Genomic DNA, 17,973 nt, shown 5'->3' with positions numbered 1-17,973 from the left:
TTCTGCATGCACCAAAACAGTCCCTTGAAAACTCAGGAAGCTGAGGCTTTAGTTCTAATTTACACTGTACTTATTTCAACAAAAGTTTCTCTGCATGCCTTTGCTTCTCTAACTCTGTTAACTTACAGTCACTCATTTATCTGAGGGCATCTCAATACTCAAACAGTTATAGTGGCACAGCTGCAGCTGCACCCCGTGGCACTCCAATGTAGACACTACTTATGCTGACGGGAGAAGTTCTCCCACTGATATAGTTAATCCACCTCTCTGAGAGGAGGTAGCTAGGTTGACAGAAGAATTCTTCCATATACCTAGTGTGATCTACACCGGGGATAACTCAGGGGTGTGGATCCTTCACACCCCTAAGAGACACAGCTATACTGATGCAAGTTCCCAGTGTAGACCAGTCCTTAGTAAACACTTGAAAACAAACTAAATTTATTTGTAGAGAAACTGTCCAGAGGGAACATGCATTTATTTCTAATTATTGCAGGTCAGCATTGGACTCGCAGTAATCATTTTGCCCAGTTTAATATACACATTTTATTTAAAAAAGATTCATTATGGAGGTGTTAGTAAAGGCCCCATCTAAATTTGGTGAATTAAAAATCTAGAGTAACATGAGCTTTTTCACTACATAAATTTTACGTATGTCCAATTATTTCTAGTCTCTGAATTTTTTTCTTATGCATTTCCTAGAATATTTCTAGTAACTAAAATATAATCTCTCTGCAGAGGAGGGTACTTAATATAAGCAAGATGTGCACTTTGTCCTTTGGTCAGCCACTGGAGTGTGTGGGCTGGCTCTCTGTTCCTGTGTTTTTCATCCAAAATTTCAGATGAGTCATTCAGTAATAAACTCTTTGATCTGTGCTTTAGGTGGGAGTATTTTATGAAGTAAGGGAACATACAGTGCATCACCAAATGTCTTGAATACAGGCTGCAATCAATACAAGTTTTAATTTAATAGTTCCCCATGATCTATTGAAATTGCAAAGTCATTCAGCACCCAGAATTACAATGACCTGCTCTCATTCTCCTGTGATAGAAACTCATCTCCTCATTTCCTGACTATCCTAAAAATGTTCTGACTCCACTGTAAATAGTTCCAAGTCTAAATCAAACAGTGTTCCGATTCCCAATAACCATCTCCATGCCAGGGAAATAAAAAGCCCATACAAGCTGCTTAGGAGTGGTAATAGGTATCAAGAAGCAGAAAAATCAAGATTTTAAATCAGAATGTCAAGATTCATGCAAGCCAACACCTTTTTGTATACTATGTAACAATTGTAACATTTGAAAAAGTTCATATGCAGCAGAGTTTACCCATGACCAGTAAACTTTAGTACCATCCAGATGTAATTTAACACAGGTAAATCTTATGATGTAACAAATCATCTTTTGAATCTTAACATGACAAGGGATCAAGAGACTTAAAATTCACGTCAGCCCAGCCAATTTTAAATCGGAGTATAAGGGAAATAGAAGAGAAAGACATGGAAAGGTATCTATTTCACTTCAACTTACCATGTGAGGTTTCTTAATAAATTTCCTGAAAGGTGGTTTTAGGAATCTTATAGGTTTTTGGAATCCATCAATTTGAGAGTTCTGTAATTTTGAAAAGCTACCATTGTGCTCATTCCTGATTGGATACAGAAAATGAAAAAGGAATGAAAACTAAGCCAGCAATATTTAAAAACTAAGCTATTTTAAAAGTTTAACATATTTTTTAATACTTATACATAATTTAAACTGGCACATTAATTGACAAATTATTAGTGGTCCATTTTCACTGTCAAAACTAAAGTTAAATGAAATTATCACTACATTCTGGTACACAGATTAATAAACAGACAAGCTAGTGATTCTCAGTGCCTTCTTTAAATCCTCATCATACAACTGAAAATCTTTGTACAAATGATTCAATGATGCATGTGCCTGGCTATCCCTGCCTTCTGCTGGGCTGGAATATGTCAGACCTACTTTTAATTATTTTACAGCTTGAACTTGTCTCAGCCTAGTGTTGCTGTCCAACAAAGCTCTATGTCTTAGTGTTCTTATAAAATGGAGAGTTCTATTAGTTTAAATGGAAAAAGTCTGCATTTTTGGAGCTAAAGATCAGAAGTTCTATTCATCATACCGCATTCAGTACACAGTGTGACATCCAGCCTCTGTTTATGTACCACTGATAAGATTTTCAAAAGCATGTAAGGGCCTGTCCACACAGTACAGCACTGATGCAGCTGCGCTGCTGCAGCACATCTGGTGAAGATGCTCGATGCCAACGGGAGAGAGCTCCCCCGCCTATTCTACAACAACTCTTTTTCTGCATATCTAGTAGATTAAAAGCCCAGCTGGCATTAGGGGGTAGCAAGCAGGGCAACTGCCTGGGGCCCCACGCCACAGGGGGCCCGCAAAGCTAAGTTGCTCAAGCTTTGGCTTCAGCCCAGGACGGTGCAGCTCGGGCTTCGGCCCCAGTGAGTCTAACACCGGCCCTGCTCTCTGGTTTATTTTGGCAGACCCCCTGAAACCTGCTTGTGGCCCCCATACCTCTGATTGAAAACCATTGCTGAATACAACATACTCTTAGTACCCTAGATTAAGAGACAAGAACAAATTTTGGAGGTGGAATTTTAAAAATCTAGTTATGACCAATGTTATGTCAGATTTGATTGTCAGATTAGACAATCAAATGATCCCTTCTAGGCTAAAGAACTATTAACTGATGAAAGTGCAGGATATGAAGAAAAACTGCATGAATAATGAAGAATCCTTGGCGTTACATGGCACCAATAGGAGCAAAGCTGCAAAGAGCAAGAAGAAAAACTACATTTCTTCTCTAGGTCCTGCACAAAATTTTATTTTTTCCTACAACTTTTGAAGATTTCACAATTGTACATTGGTGTCTTATATAAGGTTTAAATATAAAGCTGAAGAATAACTGCCTGAAACATAAGACTGGGGTTTATGGTTAGCAGTTTCAAATGCATAAAACCTGGAATGCTGCTTTAATATGCCTTTTATATTCTCCCCTGACAGAAAGAAAATGGTTCATTCGTGTAAGCACCCAGTCTTCTAAACAAAACCACACAAAATTTGTAATTTTTAAAGCTCTAAATTAAAACAGACATTATGCAGTACACAAAAGAATGCTTACTGATATTACACCCTTAGGTCTCCTTCCTGAACAGGCCATACCACTCACCTCTCTCTTATTTAGTATACTACAAATACAGTAGTGTCAACATCTACCTAAGAAAAGATTCACCATAAAAAGAAGCAGCCACTACAAGTCAAGATTTAGCTTTGGGACTATACAACTGATCACTTCCATTTGCTTAGCATCTACTTTTAAATAAAAATTTATAGTATGGCCTAAAAGCATTTAAATGTAAATCTCCATTGTTTGAAAATATATAGTTATAAAATGAATTCCACGGACACTCATTGAGATATACTGGATGAGAGCTGAATAGCAGTGAACCAAGCTAGTCACTTACAGAATATATTCTGTATGATCTTCCATGAAAGTTCTCATCAATTTTTTTTAAAAAGGAAAACATGATGATGATATTACAAACTGACAAAGGAAAGGAAATTAGTTCCTTCTCCCCTTCTTAAATCTGCACCCAGTCCAAGCCACAAATTAGTTTTCTAATCAGCAAGTATTGCAACTTACTATGTAATAGACTTTGTATTTAAAATAAATATGCACTGGCATGTTATGAGATATCATCAAATCAAGCCATATTTCATTACAATTTGACACTTTCCTCCACAATTATTCTTTTCTGTACAAAGAAGTCATCTCTGTATATTCCAATTAATCTTTTAAGGTTAACCAATAACCATATACTCGTTCATAAGCTGAATTGTTTTTAGTAAAAAAGGGAACCACCAGAGAAGGGAGTTGGCTTATGAATGGGTACAGAGAGGGAGAGGTGGGACATAGCCCCTCCCGCCAACACAGGGAGCAAGGAGAGCCAGCAGAGACAGAAGGGAAGAGGCGGGGCCACAGTCTCTCTGCTTCTGGCCACACTGCTCTCCCTACAGCCTCCAAAGCAGCTGCGCCGCTCAGCCCCGCCCCCCAGAGCAGGCTGTGGCTGCACCACCTGGCCTGCCTGAGCACGCTGGCTGTGGCTGTGCCACCCGGCCCAGCCCACTGGAACATGCTGCGGCCACACCGCCCAGCCTGCCAGAGCAGCTCCAGCCAGGCCAGAGACATTCTCCCTTGGCTCTCTCCAGATAAGGTGGGAAGAGATGAGATGGGGAGAGGGTGGGGGTCCCAGGCTAGGGGTGGGGTCATGTGGGGGGTAGTCACAGGGGTTACTTCCCTGACCTCTAGATTCTACCCCCCAAAAACACTTCCCCACCAGTTGCTGTCCCAGCCCATCAGGGTAAGCAGCTGGCGTGCCAGGACACTTTGTTTACTTAGGTTTACAGCCGTGCCTTCGGACGCTTGAGGTAAACAAACCATCTCGGCCCACCAGCTGCTTATCCTGATGGCCCGGGAGCCAAAGTTTGCTGAACCCTGAATTATAGGGTCAGATTATGAATGGGTTGTAAAAAAAATTTCCATTTTTACTTATTCATCAGGGGGGGAATCGGCTTATAAATAAACCGACTTATGATCGAGTATATACGGTAGTAAAATTAAGTTAAGCAGACATTTCTGTGCTCAATGCCCCCACTAATCAAGCAGTGGAAGGCACTCTGTGCAATAATAAACTGTAACTAAATCTTTTGAAAAAGAAATCTCTAAAATACTCTTGGAGCTTCCTGCTTCACTGAAGGTATCCCAGACGGAGACATCACAAATAGAATGGTTGCACAGAACAATTAATTCCTTCCTCCTTCCCACAGCCTGGCCAGTGGGAACATTTGACACTTAAAGCTTAATTTTGATTTTCACATTGCAGTTCACCTTTATAAAAGTTAAACCGTTCTCACTTTCAAGGCTGTTCTTTGTTACCATAGAATAAAGTCTGGGTGTGTTTACAGTGGATTTCAATGGAATTTGATTTTGAGACTCAAAATTCAAGGACCAACCTTAAAAACAGATGCAAAAAATTTCTGATGACCCTACAGATCCAGGTATACAGATGTATTCACTAATAGTAGATTACCTTTGAATTACACTGTCTATGTGAAACACCCTCTCATCTTCATTCTGCAGCCTCTCTTTTCTCCTCCTCTCTATATCATGCCGTAGATCATTTGGATCTTCTAGAACTCTCACAACAGTCTAAGTAATAGGAAGGGAAATTTTACTGAAATTATATTGGATATATAAAATCAATTTAAAGGCAGGTTACTTGATCCACACAGCAGGTGCTGTGGCTTGTCTTGTGCTTGCAAAACCATTTTAAAGAAGTGTAACCATCTGAGGGCGGGTAGGAGGCTGGCATGCACACTGACCCATGGATACAAAGTTCAAACCTTGGTTATAAAGAACTCAGCTCTGCAACTATCAGCTGTTCCTCTCTGATTCATTTTACTAATTACAAGATCTCAAAATAACAGGGAAAAAGGGTCAGTGTACAGCCGAAGAGACAAAATATTCACAGAACTCAGTTACTGATACTTAGGCTGCCATTCTCCTTCGTGTAGTTACCTTTGTAAATTTGCACTGTAGTAGATTAGCAAGCAGGAAGAGGGCAGAATACTTAATTAAAAGACCTCTGAAATGAGCATCCTATTTGGCTATGGAGTTGAGAAAAAAAGTACTGAATAAACTAAGCTATGAGTGGAATTCCAAGTGGAATCCTTACAAAGAAAGGTACATTAATGACAGACTGCCAAGGTGGCTCCTCTGTTAGAAAGGGCTCTGAGTCCCTCTTGGTGCTGGAACTCTTTTGGGCCTGGTGTAATGAAGTGGGAAATATCTGTGTTGAATTAATATGGCACATGAGACTCTGCATTTACAATGGCCAAGATAATGAGCATCCTACGAAATACTCAAACACAACAGCCAGGTTTATAGCCATGAAGGGAAGGCTCCTCAGCCCCAACTCTGGTGAGATGTTTTATCAAGGCTGAGAAGAGAGAGCTGTCAAAGCGAACAATCAACTATTACAAGACCCCGGGGCCTAGAAAAGGAAGAGGGTACAGGTGAGCTAAAAGGGTCTGCCCCAGGAGCCAATAAGAGCTGACAAGCTAGCAAGGAGACAAAGAGTCAGAAATGCAGAAACTGAACTAGTGGCAGTCGGCTTCTCATAACCCAGAAATGGAGATAAATGGGCTGGTTGAAACATGTAAAAGACTGCAGATTAGCGGTTAGGTAAAAAGAAATATGCGTGTAGATTTTTATTATGTTTATCCTTTGCTTATGCTCTGTACCATTACTGAATAAATAAAAAATGGGGGGCTGTGTTTTGAAAAAAGCTGTTTTGTAGTCACTATAGCTACCTCAGTGGTCAAAAGACCCCTGAGTGAAAGTGGTGACAGGTGCCAAACCAAGTTGGGCCTGCCAACTACTCCCAGTTCCAGAGTAGTTGAAGTACATGGTTCCACACAGAGTGAGGTGCAAGAAGCCAGGTCTGCCACCTAGGGGGTAGTTGAGAAGGACTAAAGGGGCTCTAACTTCACCCAGTAACTGTGACACCCAGATACCTTACTTTAACCATCTGGATAATCTCTAGATGAGGGGTTCTCAAACTGGGGGTTGGGACCCCCCAGGAGGTCACAAGGTTATTACATGGAGCATCGCAAGCTATCAGCTTCCACCTCAAACCCCACTTTGCATCCAGCATTTATAATGGGGTTAAATACATAAAAAAGTGTTTTTAATTTATGGGGGGTGAGGGTCACACTCAGAGAGACTTGCTGTTGAAAGGGGTCACCAGTACAGAAGTTTGAGAACTACTGCTCTAGATGGAGCGCTCGTCTCCTTTGGTCTTGTTACCAAAGTCCTCAAATAAGATTACTTCCAAAATTGCTTAATTTTCAAAGGTCTGTTTTCATATCTAATTTATTCAGCTAGCCTTCTCAGCATGTATGAAGCTTTGAGCAGAAGATATAGATATATGTTTTATTTTAGATCGGGGTCGGCAACCTTCAGAAGTGGTGTGCCTAGTCTTCATTTATTCACTCTAATTTAAGGTTTTGTGTTCCAGTAATACATTTTAACGTTTTTAGAAGGCCTCTTTCTATAAGTCTATAATATGCAACTAAACTATTGTTGTATGTAAAGTAAATAAGGTTTTAAAAATGCTTAAAAAGCTTCATTTAAAATTAAATTAAAATGCAGAGTCCCCCAAACCAGTGACCAGGACCCGGGCAGTATGAGTGCCACTGAAAATCAGCTTGCATGCCGCCTTCAGCATGCATGCCATAGGTTACCTACCCATTTTAGATGATGCTCAGATACTACACTTTACCCAGAAATATTAACTAAGGATGCTGCACTGCTTTCTCTTCGGAAAAAACTAAACAAGAAGGGTCCATCATTAAAGTCTGGATTTTATTCAGCTACCAGGAAGACAACTTCCCCAACATTCAAAAGGAGCAGCCATAAGCCTACTAAGAACCTAGCTCAACATACAGAAGTTAACAGGCTGGTGAACTGGGGGATTAGACCTTTAAAGGCAATGCTTCTCCATACAGTCCTGAACTTGGCAACAAGGGCTTACCTCTTGAATGTTTCTTTGAAACAACTATATCAAAATTGTCTTGATATCTCAGCACGTTGTTTCTTAACAGAGAATAGAGGACTATGGGACTCTGAACGGGCTGCAATAACCAATTATTTGTCTTTCCTCTTTGGAGAAAGACTGAAGTACTTTTGACCGGTTGATCCAAAGCCTTTTCTTATTTGTCCCACTTTTCTTATTTGCATCTTGTTCTGATAACAGAGAACACCAGCCAAGTATCCTCAAGTAAGTGCCCTTTTCCCAAACACTTTAAGCACCTAGTGTGAAATGCAGTGCTTGAAGCCTGGGTGCTTTTCTGAATCCACATTAACTAGATCCTAACATTTTTTAAACAATATGTAAATACAACTATAATCATTAAATTGAAGTACATTGACAATTCAGTTGGTTTGAGGTAATAGTGCTGAGGCTGCTTGTGCCTACAAAAAGAGAAGTACTCAGGATAACTATTTAGTTTAGCAGGAAGGGAAGGAGGTTAACACCTTTTATAACCCCAGGTGGAACACTGGATCCATGGGTTAACTGGTATCAGCTCAATATTTAAACTGCTTTCAAATGGTTCTGGGTTCACAAAGCACAGCATGAGTACTCAAAAACTTCAGTTAGTGCAGAACACATTTGCCTGCTTATTGAATGGGCAGGGAAATACATGACACTTGGACTGTCAAGATTCAGTTTCTAATTCTATGTGCAAACAAAATGTGGAAAAAAAATTAAAACGATCTTAAAATTGCTTGGTGGTTCAGGATTTGTATACTAACGGGAATGTTATGGACAAGTTACAAGAGCATGAAAAAAGGATAACAGAATAACAGATTGTCATTGTAACTTATTCTCCCCATAAAAAAACAAAAAATTAACATACCTGTCCAGATTCACATGGCATAGCTAGTTTATTCTGAAGTTCTGCCAAAGATATATCAATTCTCCTGAAGTAATAAGCCAAAATGATATAAGAATGAGTATGCCACATTTAAACGTGGAAGAGAATGATCACTTTAAACTAAATGTGATTGTTATTATGGCCATTTTAAAAACAATTATATTACACAATTGCATGCTATGCAATTTATAGTCCACTAAAAGATGTTGAAAGAAATAGTCCATTTATTTCATATTCCACATTAAGCTGCACGTATAATATAATGGAAACAACTGAATAGCTTAATCAATATAATTAATAGCACAAAGTTGATGCTTTACCTGTGAATTTCTGGATCTGAATATATTTTAACTTCATTTAAATTTACAACTGGTTTATCTTGAATTTTTGAGAAGCGTTCATTTAGAGTTAGGTCAGAAGATGTAAAATAATTTGCTGTGAAGATATATTAAATGCAAAAATATTACTTTACCATTTGAATTGCAATTGCACAACCATACTATTAAAATATTAACTGCACAAAATAACGCTGAACGCTGACATTAAATCAAAATAAATTCCACTTGAAATCCAACCCTCACACTACTGAAAGATTAGTACTTTAACAAACTGCATACTTATTAAAGCAGCCATCCTAGTACTTTAATATTTATAAAAAATCTCTCTATATATATGGAGATATACCTATCTCATAGAACTGGAAGAGACTCTGAAACGTCAAGTTCGGCCCCTGCCTTCACTAGCAGGACCAGGTACTGATTTTGCCCCAGATCCCTAAGTGGCCCCCTCTAGGACTGAACTCACAACCTGGGTTTAGCAGGCCAATGCTCAAACCACTGAGCTATCCTTCCCCCCCATATATTAGCAACAATGTATTTAATCATTTCATTTTTCAATGAAATTAATCTCAACATAAAGAGATGTAAGGGTTTAACATCTCAGTTAATATAGTATTTTAAATACTGGTACGTGTGGGCTGTCAATCGGCATTTCATAGAAGTAGCACTACATCAAAATTAATAAAGAGCAGCAAATGTAAATTGCTTATAGTTAATTTTGAATAAAACAAAGTTTATCTTATCTCACTCCTTTCCTCCCAAGAAAAGTTATATGAGAGGCACCAGTATCTCTTCACTGCAACACAAGCCCTGGTACTGCAAGTTGGGATGCATATGGGTGTCCCACTGAGGTCAACATCACTCTACCTTGGTGCAATAATTTATGCATATGGATTACCACATAGAATTGAGGCCCTAGCTTTGTATTTGTTTTGGATGTAAATGAAATGCAAATAAAGACCATTTTTACTTAATATAAAAACTATGTAACCAAGTGAGGCCATCAATTAAGAGACTATTTTTGTCCCAGCAGTCAATTTCTAGCCCCACCTTTAACAATCAAGAGCCCCAATATCCTACCACCTTCTCCAGGCTGCCAAGCCCTCTGCGTATCCCTTACCCACATTCACTCAGAAGAGAACCTCAACTCTTCCTTGACAAGCAGCTTAATTTGATTGCTTCTCTAGCAAACCCTTCCTGAACCCTTAGCAGCACACCAGACTTCCTCTACTCTAGACTTCACATCAGCATTCCTTATCAAATATGCCCAAGGCCACAGCCGCGACACATACTGCTCAGAAATCTGCACAAGGCTTTACTTGTCTTGTTCTATTTGTATTCAAATAGAGAGTATTCTGGTATATACCAAAACATTTTAATTAACCACATCCCTAGTTTATATGTTCAAGCATAAAATATTATAATCACCTTTAACTTGATGGATAATTGTTATGATTTCCTGAGTAAATTCTTTTGATGGGTTGTTCTCCACATTTTGTGTTACAGATTCCATGTGTTCAAACACTGGATGAAAATTTTCATTTTTCCTGCCAACAGCAACCAGATCATGTGACATCTGCCGCTCCATAGTATGGCTAGAACCAGTCCTAGAATATATTTGCATAAATTTATTTAGTAACTTTAAGAGATACTGAAATATTAACAAAAAATTAAATAAAGAGTAGATCAAGAGACAATTTCATCTTAGGGAAAAGTGGAAACAAATTAAAGCCCTTTTCATATTTTAAATCAAACACTTCGCAAGGAACACAGATCATGAAGGAAAAGACTGAACGAGGGATGAAGGAGAGGATAGCATGGAGACTATACGTGAGCTAGGATACTAGGATTCAGTATTCTAGTATACTGAAATAAATTTCCATCTCTGCTGTGGGTGGCTTTCCCAAACATAAGCAGAGAGAAATTAGCAAGACATGGTCAGGTTCTTCAGTACTGTTTTTTGGACCCTTGTGGGAATCAATGAAATGGAGAAGAATCACGTCATGTATATTACCACTCAAGAAAGCAGAAACAGTAGCCCAAGCACAGGTGCCACTGTCTCTCAGCCTCCCTAGTGGTACAGCCCTCTATAGTCTTTCATATTGGCCTCTCTTCAGTTAGTAGCGTTCTCTCTAGTCTCCATAACTCCACATTTAATTACTGATTTCAAGCAGAAAAATATACAAAAGAAACTTTGATTGGGAGGGAAAAATACTGTGGGAGTAGTTCCCTTGATATATAAGGAGTTTCTAATTGACTATATTGTTTTGCTATTTCTTAGACTGAGGTAGTTTATCAATGTAATGAAATACCACTCAGACATCTAGAACATTGGTTTATTGTTCACCTTTCAGAAAATACATCATGAACATAAGAACTGCTATACCAGATAAGACCCGTGGCTCATCCAGTGCAGTCTCCGCAAGGGAAGTTTCTTCCTAACATTTGTCAGAAGTTGGCTTCTGCCGTGAGGTATGACTGTTTGCCTCCCTTATAAAAATCTTTTCTCCTACCTTACGTAGTTATCCAATTCTTTTTTTAATCCCACTAACTCTTTCTTGATTAAATTTGGTCATCCACAAGACTTTGCCACTTAACTGTTCAGCCTCTTCTACAGTTTATTAATATAATAACAAACACTAGTCCTAGTAGAGAATCTTATGACACCCAATTGCTAATCTTTTGCCACACTGCAAATGGATAGTTTTCTGTCTCTCAGGCAAGTTATAATTCATCACAGTACTTTACCTCTCGGATGGTAACTACCTAGTTCCCCTATCCCACCCCCTCAAAATAGCTTCTCGTAAAGGACTGTCAAGGTTTTCCCGCTCAAATTATATAAACCATCTCTCCTTTATTCACCATCATGTTAATATGTTAGAATAATTCTAGTATACTGAAGCATGATTTCTTCTCAAGAAGTCATACTGGCTTGTCCATCCATGTAATTTTCATCTAGGTATTTATATTGCAATTTCTACTAATTTACTGGTACTTAAGTAGGTCTGATAGGGATGATCATAGCAATTACAATCAAACACCTATTTAACATAAGTACAACGCTAGCCATTTCCAGTCCTCTGGCATAATGGTTGATTACGATGCCATATTTTTGTTAGCTGCTAGTGACTTCACTTTCAAGCTCATGCAGAACTGCTGCAGAAATACCATCAGGGCCAGGTAACATGCTGCTGTTTAATTTAGTTTGTTCCAGCAACACGTCTTTCAACATACTTGAATTGTACGGCCCATGAATGTACCATTTTGTTCTATAGTTCAACTGGATTTGAGATCTCAGGTGTTTGAGATTATATACATTTTAAGGCGGTAATTTTCAAAGGAGCTTCATGGAGTTAGATACCCAAGTACCAGTGGAAGTCAATGAAAATCCCACCCTAAATGGGGTCATTCCAGAAGAAAGGACAAAACCAGATTTCTACCTGGTTAAAAAAAATCCTAGGTAGATAAATGCATCTCAGTGAGAGGAAGGAAAAAAAAGCATATTTTTTTTTCTCCCTGCCACATCCTTATAATCAGGTACTATTTTCTTTTCAGAGAAACAAACAGTAACTCATCAGAGTTAGCAAGTTGGCATTTTTGTACTAAGGATCCACCTTATTTTGCCCTAGTTACCACCTTAACAATCTTTGGTTTCTCTAATAGTCACAACTAAACAAGAAAGGAAGCATGAATAGGTAAGAAAAAAAATACCTGTACTTGTTCATCATTTTCTTCATATCCACTTTGATTGTGAGCAGCTCCTTCCTAGGAGTGACATCTGACATTTTCACATCTGAAACTGTATGACTTGTGTCATGATGGCTATTAGAAGAATCTATTTTTTTTCTGAAATCCCCTTCATTCCTTACTCTTTCCTTCTTTGTGTTATTAAAGGGTCTCAGATCAACATCATTTTTGTAAGAGTTGGCACATGCATTGCAGCCCTTCACTGAACTATATTTAATGGGCACTTCATTATGCCCTTCTTCAGTCTGTCTTACTCTTCCACCACTACAATAATCTAACTCTTTGCTATTCAGAGCACCCTTAGGAGAATTATATTTTTGGTCTTCCTGCTTTACATACTTCTGAGCTCTATCATCAGAAAAAGATTTTGTCCCATCTAGGTGTCTATGATGTTTGTAATTATAGTCATATGCTAGCTTCGTAACAGAACTCTTTGTGTACTCCCTTTCAGCAGACCGATGAGCTTGGGGACCAATGTTTCTTTGCTCCTCCTTTTTTTGGTAGGGTGGAAAAGAACGATCTTGCTTCCATTTGTGATTTCTTGCTATTTCTCCATCGTCATCTCTCTCAATTTCTTTAGTCCTTTTAGATGTGTGCCCATGTTCTCTGTAATCACGATCTTCAGGATACCTGTGTTGACATAAAGCAATTTACACTTGCACTAGAGAAGAAAGTGAGAATTTATGTGCAGAATGTTGGATAGCACGGCCTTATATGCAGAATGCGTGGCAAGTTAACCCAAAATCCCTCAAGCCAGAGTACAGAAGTGCAGGGGCACTTAAAAGGAAAATATCATCCTTTTATACTCTAGCTATGTACATGATTTACTTAAAAAGATAAATACTTCTCTACCACCAGTTGCCCACAATTAAGCTACAAATTGATAAATGCCTTTCAAGATGGAAATCTTCAACTACAACGAAAATAGACTTTCACTTGAGGCTTTACACCACATTACCCAGGTTTAATTATTTTATTCCTATACCTCTTCTGCAAAGAGCTCCTTGTTGTAAATTCTTCAGAAGCTCTTCGGAGCGATTGACCATATTTGTCTTCCTGAAACTTCTGGTGCCTCATTTCATCTTCATGCCATTTCCTTTCAAATTTACATGAAGCCCCTAACGGTCTATGAAAAGGTTTCATTCCTTTTTCATCTCCGGTGACTCTGAAGTCCTCAGGCATATATCTTTCTTGCATTTTGTGTAAGTAAAAAGGCTGATCATGTTCTTTATAGGATACTTCTGAGTATTTGGCTGGAAATTGATATCTCCTGTTGCCTTCACCTCTTTCTGATGAATGTGTTCTACAGGGTTTATGACTATATGTATCCTCTAAAGGAGTTCTTTTTACATTTGGCGAAGATGATCTATGTTCATAAATTCTGTGGTGGAGATTCCCATGTGGTGCAAATCTATAATTGCTTTGTCCGTATTTCCCATCTTCCACTCTCCAAGACGTAGGTTTCTTCAGGTCCTTCCTAAATCCCTTATATTCACAGTCATAATTAATATGAGTATGTCTTTGTCTATGGTGTTCTGGGCTCCTAAATGCAGGTGATAAGGACCTACATAAGAAAAAAAAATTCCATTTTAAGTGTTACCAAAAAACACATACAGATTTGTTGTTAAAATGAAAATATATTCAGTGTAAAAATAACTTACGCAGTATTACTGCAATGTTATGGTTCAGAATTTAAACAAGCCAAGGTATTCAACATTATACAGTCCAAAGCAATTGTATCTCAGCTAGAGCCGATATAAAAACCTGATTTTTCCATTAATGAAAAATTACATGGGAAAATACCCAGTTTTTTTTTTAACTGAAAAATTTCAGGTTTTCCACAAGAATTTTCATTTCAAAACATTTTTTTTTTTCATTTCAATTATACGGGAAAATGTTGGAAAACAGTAAGCAAATGTAGAAAGCACTTTCACACTTGCTTACCATTTCTCAATTTTTTCCTGTGGAAACAAAAAGGCGTGGGGGGTAGTTAAGAGGTGGTGAATGGGTGAACCCCAAACATTCAAAAACCAAAAAAATGGAGACAAAATGTCAGTTTCCAAAAACTGGGAGAAAAATTGTTTTTAGAAATGTTACTTTGAAGCACTATGTTTAATTTCAAAATTTCCTTTTGAACAAAATCAAAAATGTTATTGAAATTAGCCTTTTCCTGCAGAAAATTCTGATTCTGTCAAAACCACATTTGCCACTAGGAAAAGTTTTTATAAGTCAAGAAATATAAACCAGCTCTAATCTCTGTCTTCTTGCATATAAATATTAATGTTTTTGCTAGTAAGTATATACCTAAATATGTTAAATGGTGCTTCCACGTGTTCATTTGTAAAAAAACAAAAACAAGATAGTTTTGCATATGAAGGTGCAATCAAATTAAAATAAATACTCCTCCATGTGTACCTCAATCTGTGATGAAAGCGTGTGGGATAACGAATGCTCATCTGATTTTCAAAAATGCCTGAGGCCAGCTTTGCAGTTTTTTGTTGTTTTTTTTAAACTGCCGGACACCTATTAGTCAGAGGCCATTCCAAAAGAACAACACAGTAGGAACAACCAGTGGGAATCAGGAGGCAACCCCAGACCAAAGCATCTTATATTTAAACTAATCAGTTACTGAATATTTACAACAAACTCCGCAATTTAGAGATTTAGAGAACCCTTAAAAAACCTTGAGTGAATTCCAAGAAAATCAGTATCTTCTTGTGGATTTTTCCTTGGCAAATGCAAAATTCATTGCAGATTGCTAGCTCAATTCTAAAAAGCTGTGTTCAGCAAAAAAGCTGTCTGCAGACTCAGGATACCACCATCACCTTTGAAAAGTACGTTCACACCTATTGGGGCCAACTAGAAACATAGTGGTTGTTTTGACATTCTGCCAAAATTGATAGCATGCACCCCTCTCCCTCTACTGAGCAGGGAAAGGCTTCATCCCGCCTACCCAACAAACCACTTCACTTAATTGTTAACTAGTTTGTTTTACTTTTTTAAAAATGGAAGTGGAATTTAAAAGCTGTCTCAATTTAAACTGGTGCCATTCATGCACGAACTCCTTCTTGCAGGCTTAATGATGCTTAAAACTGATTACCACTTTCTATCTGGCTCAAATTTCATGCAAGTAAGAACTCACGAAAACAATTTACTTATGAAAACTTGCTTTTACAGATTACATAAAATTAGTATTTTATAAAATAAATGTTCTCTTTGAAATATATTTTAGTCTTAAGATCTTTTTGTTCTGCTATCCTAGAAGATACAGGCTATTTTATAAACTCCTATATAAAGCTATGTCCTGAAAACAAATATAAACTAGGGCTGTCGATTAATCACAGTTAACTCATGCAAGTAACTCAAAAAATTAATCGCAATTAATCACAGTTTTTAATTGCACTGTTAAACAATAGAATACCAACTGAAATTTATTAAATAATTTTGTAAGTTCTTCTACATTTTCATATATTGTATTCTGTGTTGTAATTGAGATCAAAGTGTATATTATTTTTGATTACAACTATATGGACTGTAAAAGTGATAAACAAAAGAAATAGTATTTTTCAGTTCACCTCATACAAGTACTTTAGTGCAATCTCCCTGTCATGAAAGTCCAACTTACAAACGTAGATTCTTTTGTTGTTACATAACTGCACTCAAAAACAAAACAAAGTACACTCAGTCCTACTTCTTGTTCAGCGAATCGCAAAGACAAACAGGTTTGTTTACATTTGCAGGGGATAATTCTGCCTGCTTCTTGTTTGCAACGTCACTAGAAAGTGAGAACAAGCATTTGCATGGCACTTTTGTAGCTGGCATTACAAGGTATTTATGTGCCAGATATGCTAAACATTCGTATGCCCCTTCATGCTTTGGCCACCATTCCAGAGGACATGCTGATGACACTCGTTAAAAAAAAAAATGCATTAATTAAATTTGTGACTGAACTCTTTGGGGGAGAATTGTATGTCCCCTGCTCTGTTTTACCTGCATTCTGCCATATATTTCATGTTATAGCAATCTCAGATGATGACCAAGCACATGTTGGCATTTTAGGAACACTTTCACTGCAGATTTGACAAAACGCAAAGAAGTTATCAATCTGAGATTTCTAAAGACAGCTACAGAACTCAACACAAGGTTTAAGAATCTGAAGTGCCTTCCAAAATCTGAGAGGGACGAGGTGTCAAGCATACTTTCAGAAGTCTTAAAAGAGCGACACACTGATGCAGAAACTACAGAATCTGAACCATCAAAAAAGAAAATTAACCTTCTGCTGGAGGCATCTAACTCAGATAATGAAAATAAACATGCGGCAGTCTGCACTGCTTCGTATTGTTATTGAGCAGAACCCGTCATCAGCATGGAAGCATGTCCCCTGGAATGGTGGTTGAAGCATTAATGGATATATGAATCTTTAGCGCATCTGGCACATAAATACCTTGCAATGCCAGCTACAAAAGTGCCATGCAAATGCCTGTTCTCACTTTCAGGTGACACTGTAAACAAGAAGCAGGCAGAATTATCTCCTGCAAATGTAAACAAACTTGTTTGTCTGAGCGATTGGCTGAACAAGAAGTAGGACTGAGTGAACTTGCAGGCTCTAAAATTTTATATTGTTTTATTTTTGAATGCAGGGGTTTTACGTACATAATTCTACATTTGTAAGTTCAACTTACATGACAGAGAGATTGCACTACAGTACTTGTATTAGGTGAATTGAAAAACACTATTTCTTTTGTTTTTTTACAGCGCAAATACTTGTAATAAAAAATAAATATAAAGTGAGCACTGTACGCTTTATATTCTGTATTGTAGTTAAGAGTATATTTAAAAATGTAGAAAACATCCAAAATATTTAAATAAATAGTATTCTATTATTGTTTAATAGTGCGATTAATCGCTGTTAATTTTTTTAATAGCTCGACAGCTCTATATAAACTATAATAAAAGTTAAGCATTTACCTGTGTTTCCACCTTGGTGATCTTGATCTAGATCTAGCCATCTTTTGATGTATGCGTCAATTAGTTTCTTGAAGCTATAAGAAAAATATGAATTATTAGTCTGTTTAGAGAGCTGTAATACAGCTATCAATAGGATGCCTAGACATTTTTTATTTATTTTACAAGATTTGTATTTAAATGTTGTTCAGGTTTTTTTTAAAAAAGGTAAAAAGTGATTAAATTCCCTTATATTCACTTTTAATCCATTTGTGACAGAGCCTTTCCCAGTGGTGACTTGCTATTTCTATATTCAGGTCTTTATAACTTGATTTAAGACATATACTTAAAAATACAGATGATGACAAATACAATTTCAACTGCAGGAATAGCTATTAGACCTTAACAA

At 37.5% G+C, this 17,973-nt stretch overlaps 2 protein-coding genes across 8 annotated transcripts in view; both read right to left on the bottom strand.

Annotated features, from left to right (window-relative positions):
• LOC127042965 (BCLAF1 and THRAP3 family member 3-like) overlaps positions 1–17,973 on the bottom strand; it is a 137,397-nt gene that overhangs the window by 101,925 nt on the left and 17,499 nt on the right. For all 7 annotated transcript variants that reach the window (XR_007772111.1, XR_007772110.1, XM_050936561.1 and 4 more), the window contains exons 2-9: positions 17,589–17,662; positions 13,606–14,184; positions 12,585–13,250; positions 10,302–10,480; positions 8,856–8,970; positions 8,518–8,581; positions 5,127–5,245; positions 1,528–1,642 (exon numbers count right to left, since the gene is read on the bottom strand). Coding sequence is in view for 5 of the 7 variants with exons in the window: in XM_050936561.1 (XP_050792518.1) it covers positions 1,528–1,642; positions 5,127–5,245; positions 8,518–8,581; positions 8,856–8,970; positions 10,302–10,480; positions 12,585–13,250; positions 13,606–14,184; positions 17,589–17,629 (1,878 nt within the window). In the remaining 2 variants the exon portion in view is untranslated. The remainder of the gene's footprint in view (positions 1–1,527; positions 1,643–5,126; positions 5,246–8,517; positions 8,582–8,855; positions 8,971–10,301; positions 10,481–12,584; positions 13,251–13,605; positions 14,185–17,588; positions 17,663–17,973) is intronic.
• LOC127043308 (BCLAF1 and THRAP3 family member 3-like) lies at positions 845–17,629 on the bottom strand. The gene is made up of 9 exons (XM_050937319.1): positions 17,589–17,629; positions 13,606–14,184; positions 12,585–13,250; positions 10,302–10,480; positions 8,856–8,970; positions 8,518–8,581; positions 5,127–5,245; positions 1,528–1,642; positions 845–940 (listed from the first exon to the last, which is right to left on the bottom strand). The coding sequence occupies exons 1-9, from the start codon at positions 17,627–17,629 to the stop codon at positions 845–847; spliced, it is 1,974 nt and encodes a 657-aa protein (XP_050793276.1).

The sequence above is a fragment of the Gopherus flavomarginatus genome, chromosome 1 (assembly GCF_025201925.1).
Source record: "Gopherus flavomarginatus isolate rGopFla2 chromosome 1, rGopFla2.mat.asm, whole genome shotgun sequence".
Taxonomy (NCBI): Eukaryota; Metazoa; Chordata; order Testudines; family Testudinidae; genus Gopherus; species Gopherus flavomarginatus.
This window is presented reverse-complemented; position numbering and strand designations above follow the sequence as displayed.

Excerpts from the sequence above, each read along its gene's own strand:
- LOC127043308 (XM_050937319.1), bottom strand. The coding sequence starts at position 17,629 with ATGGCTAGATCTAGATCAAGATCACCAAGGTGGAAACACAG. Across the intron at positions 13,251-13,605 it reads AGGAGCTCTTTGCAGAAGAG|GTATCCTGAAGATCGTGATT; the intron begins GTATAGGAATAA and ends ATGTCAACACAG. Across the intron at positions 10,481-12,584 it reads AAAATGATGAACAAGTACAG|GACTGGTTCTAGCCATACTA; the intron begins GTATTTTTTTTC and ends AATATATTCTAG.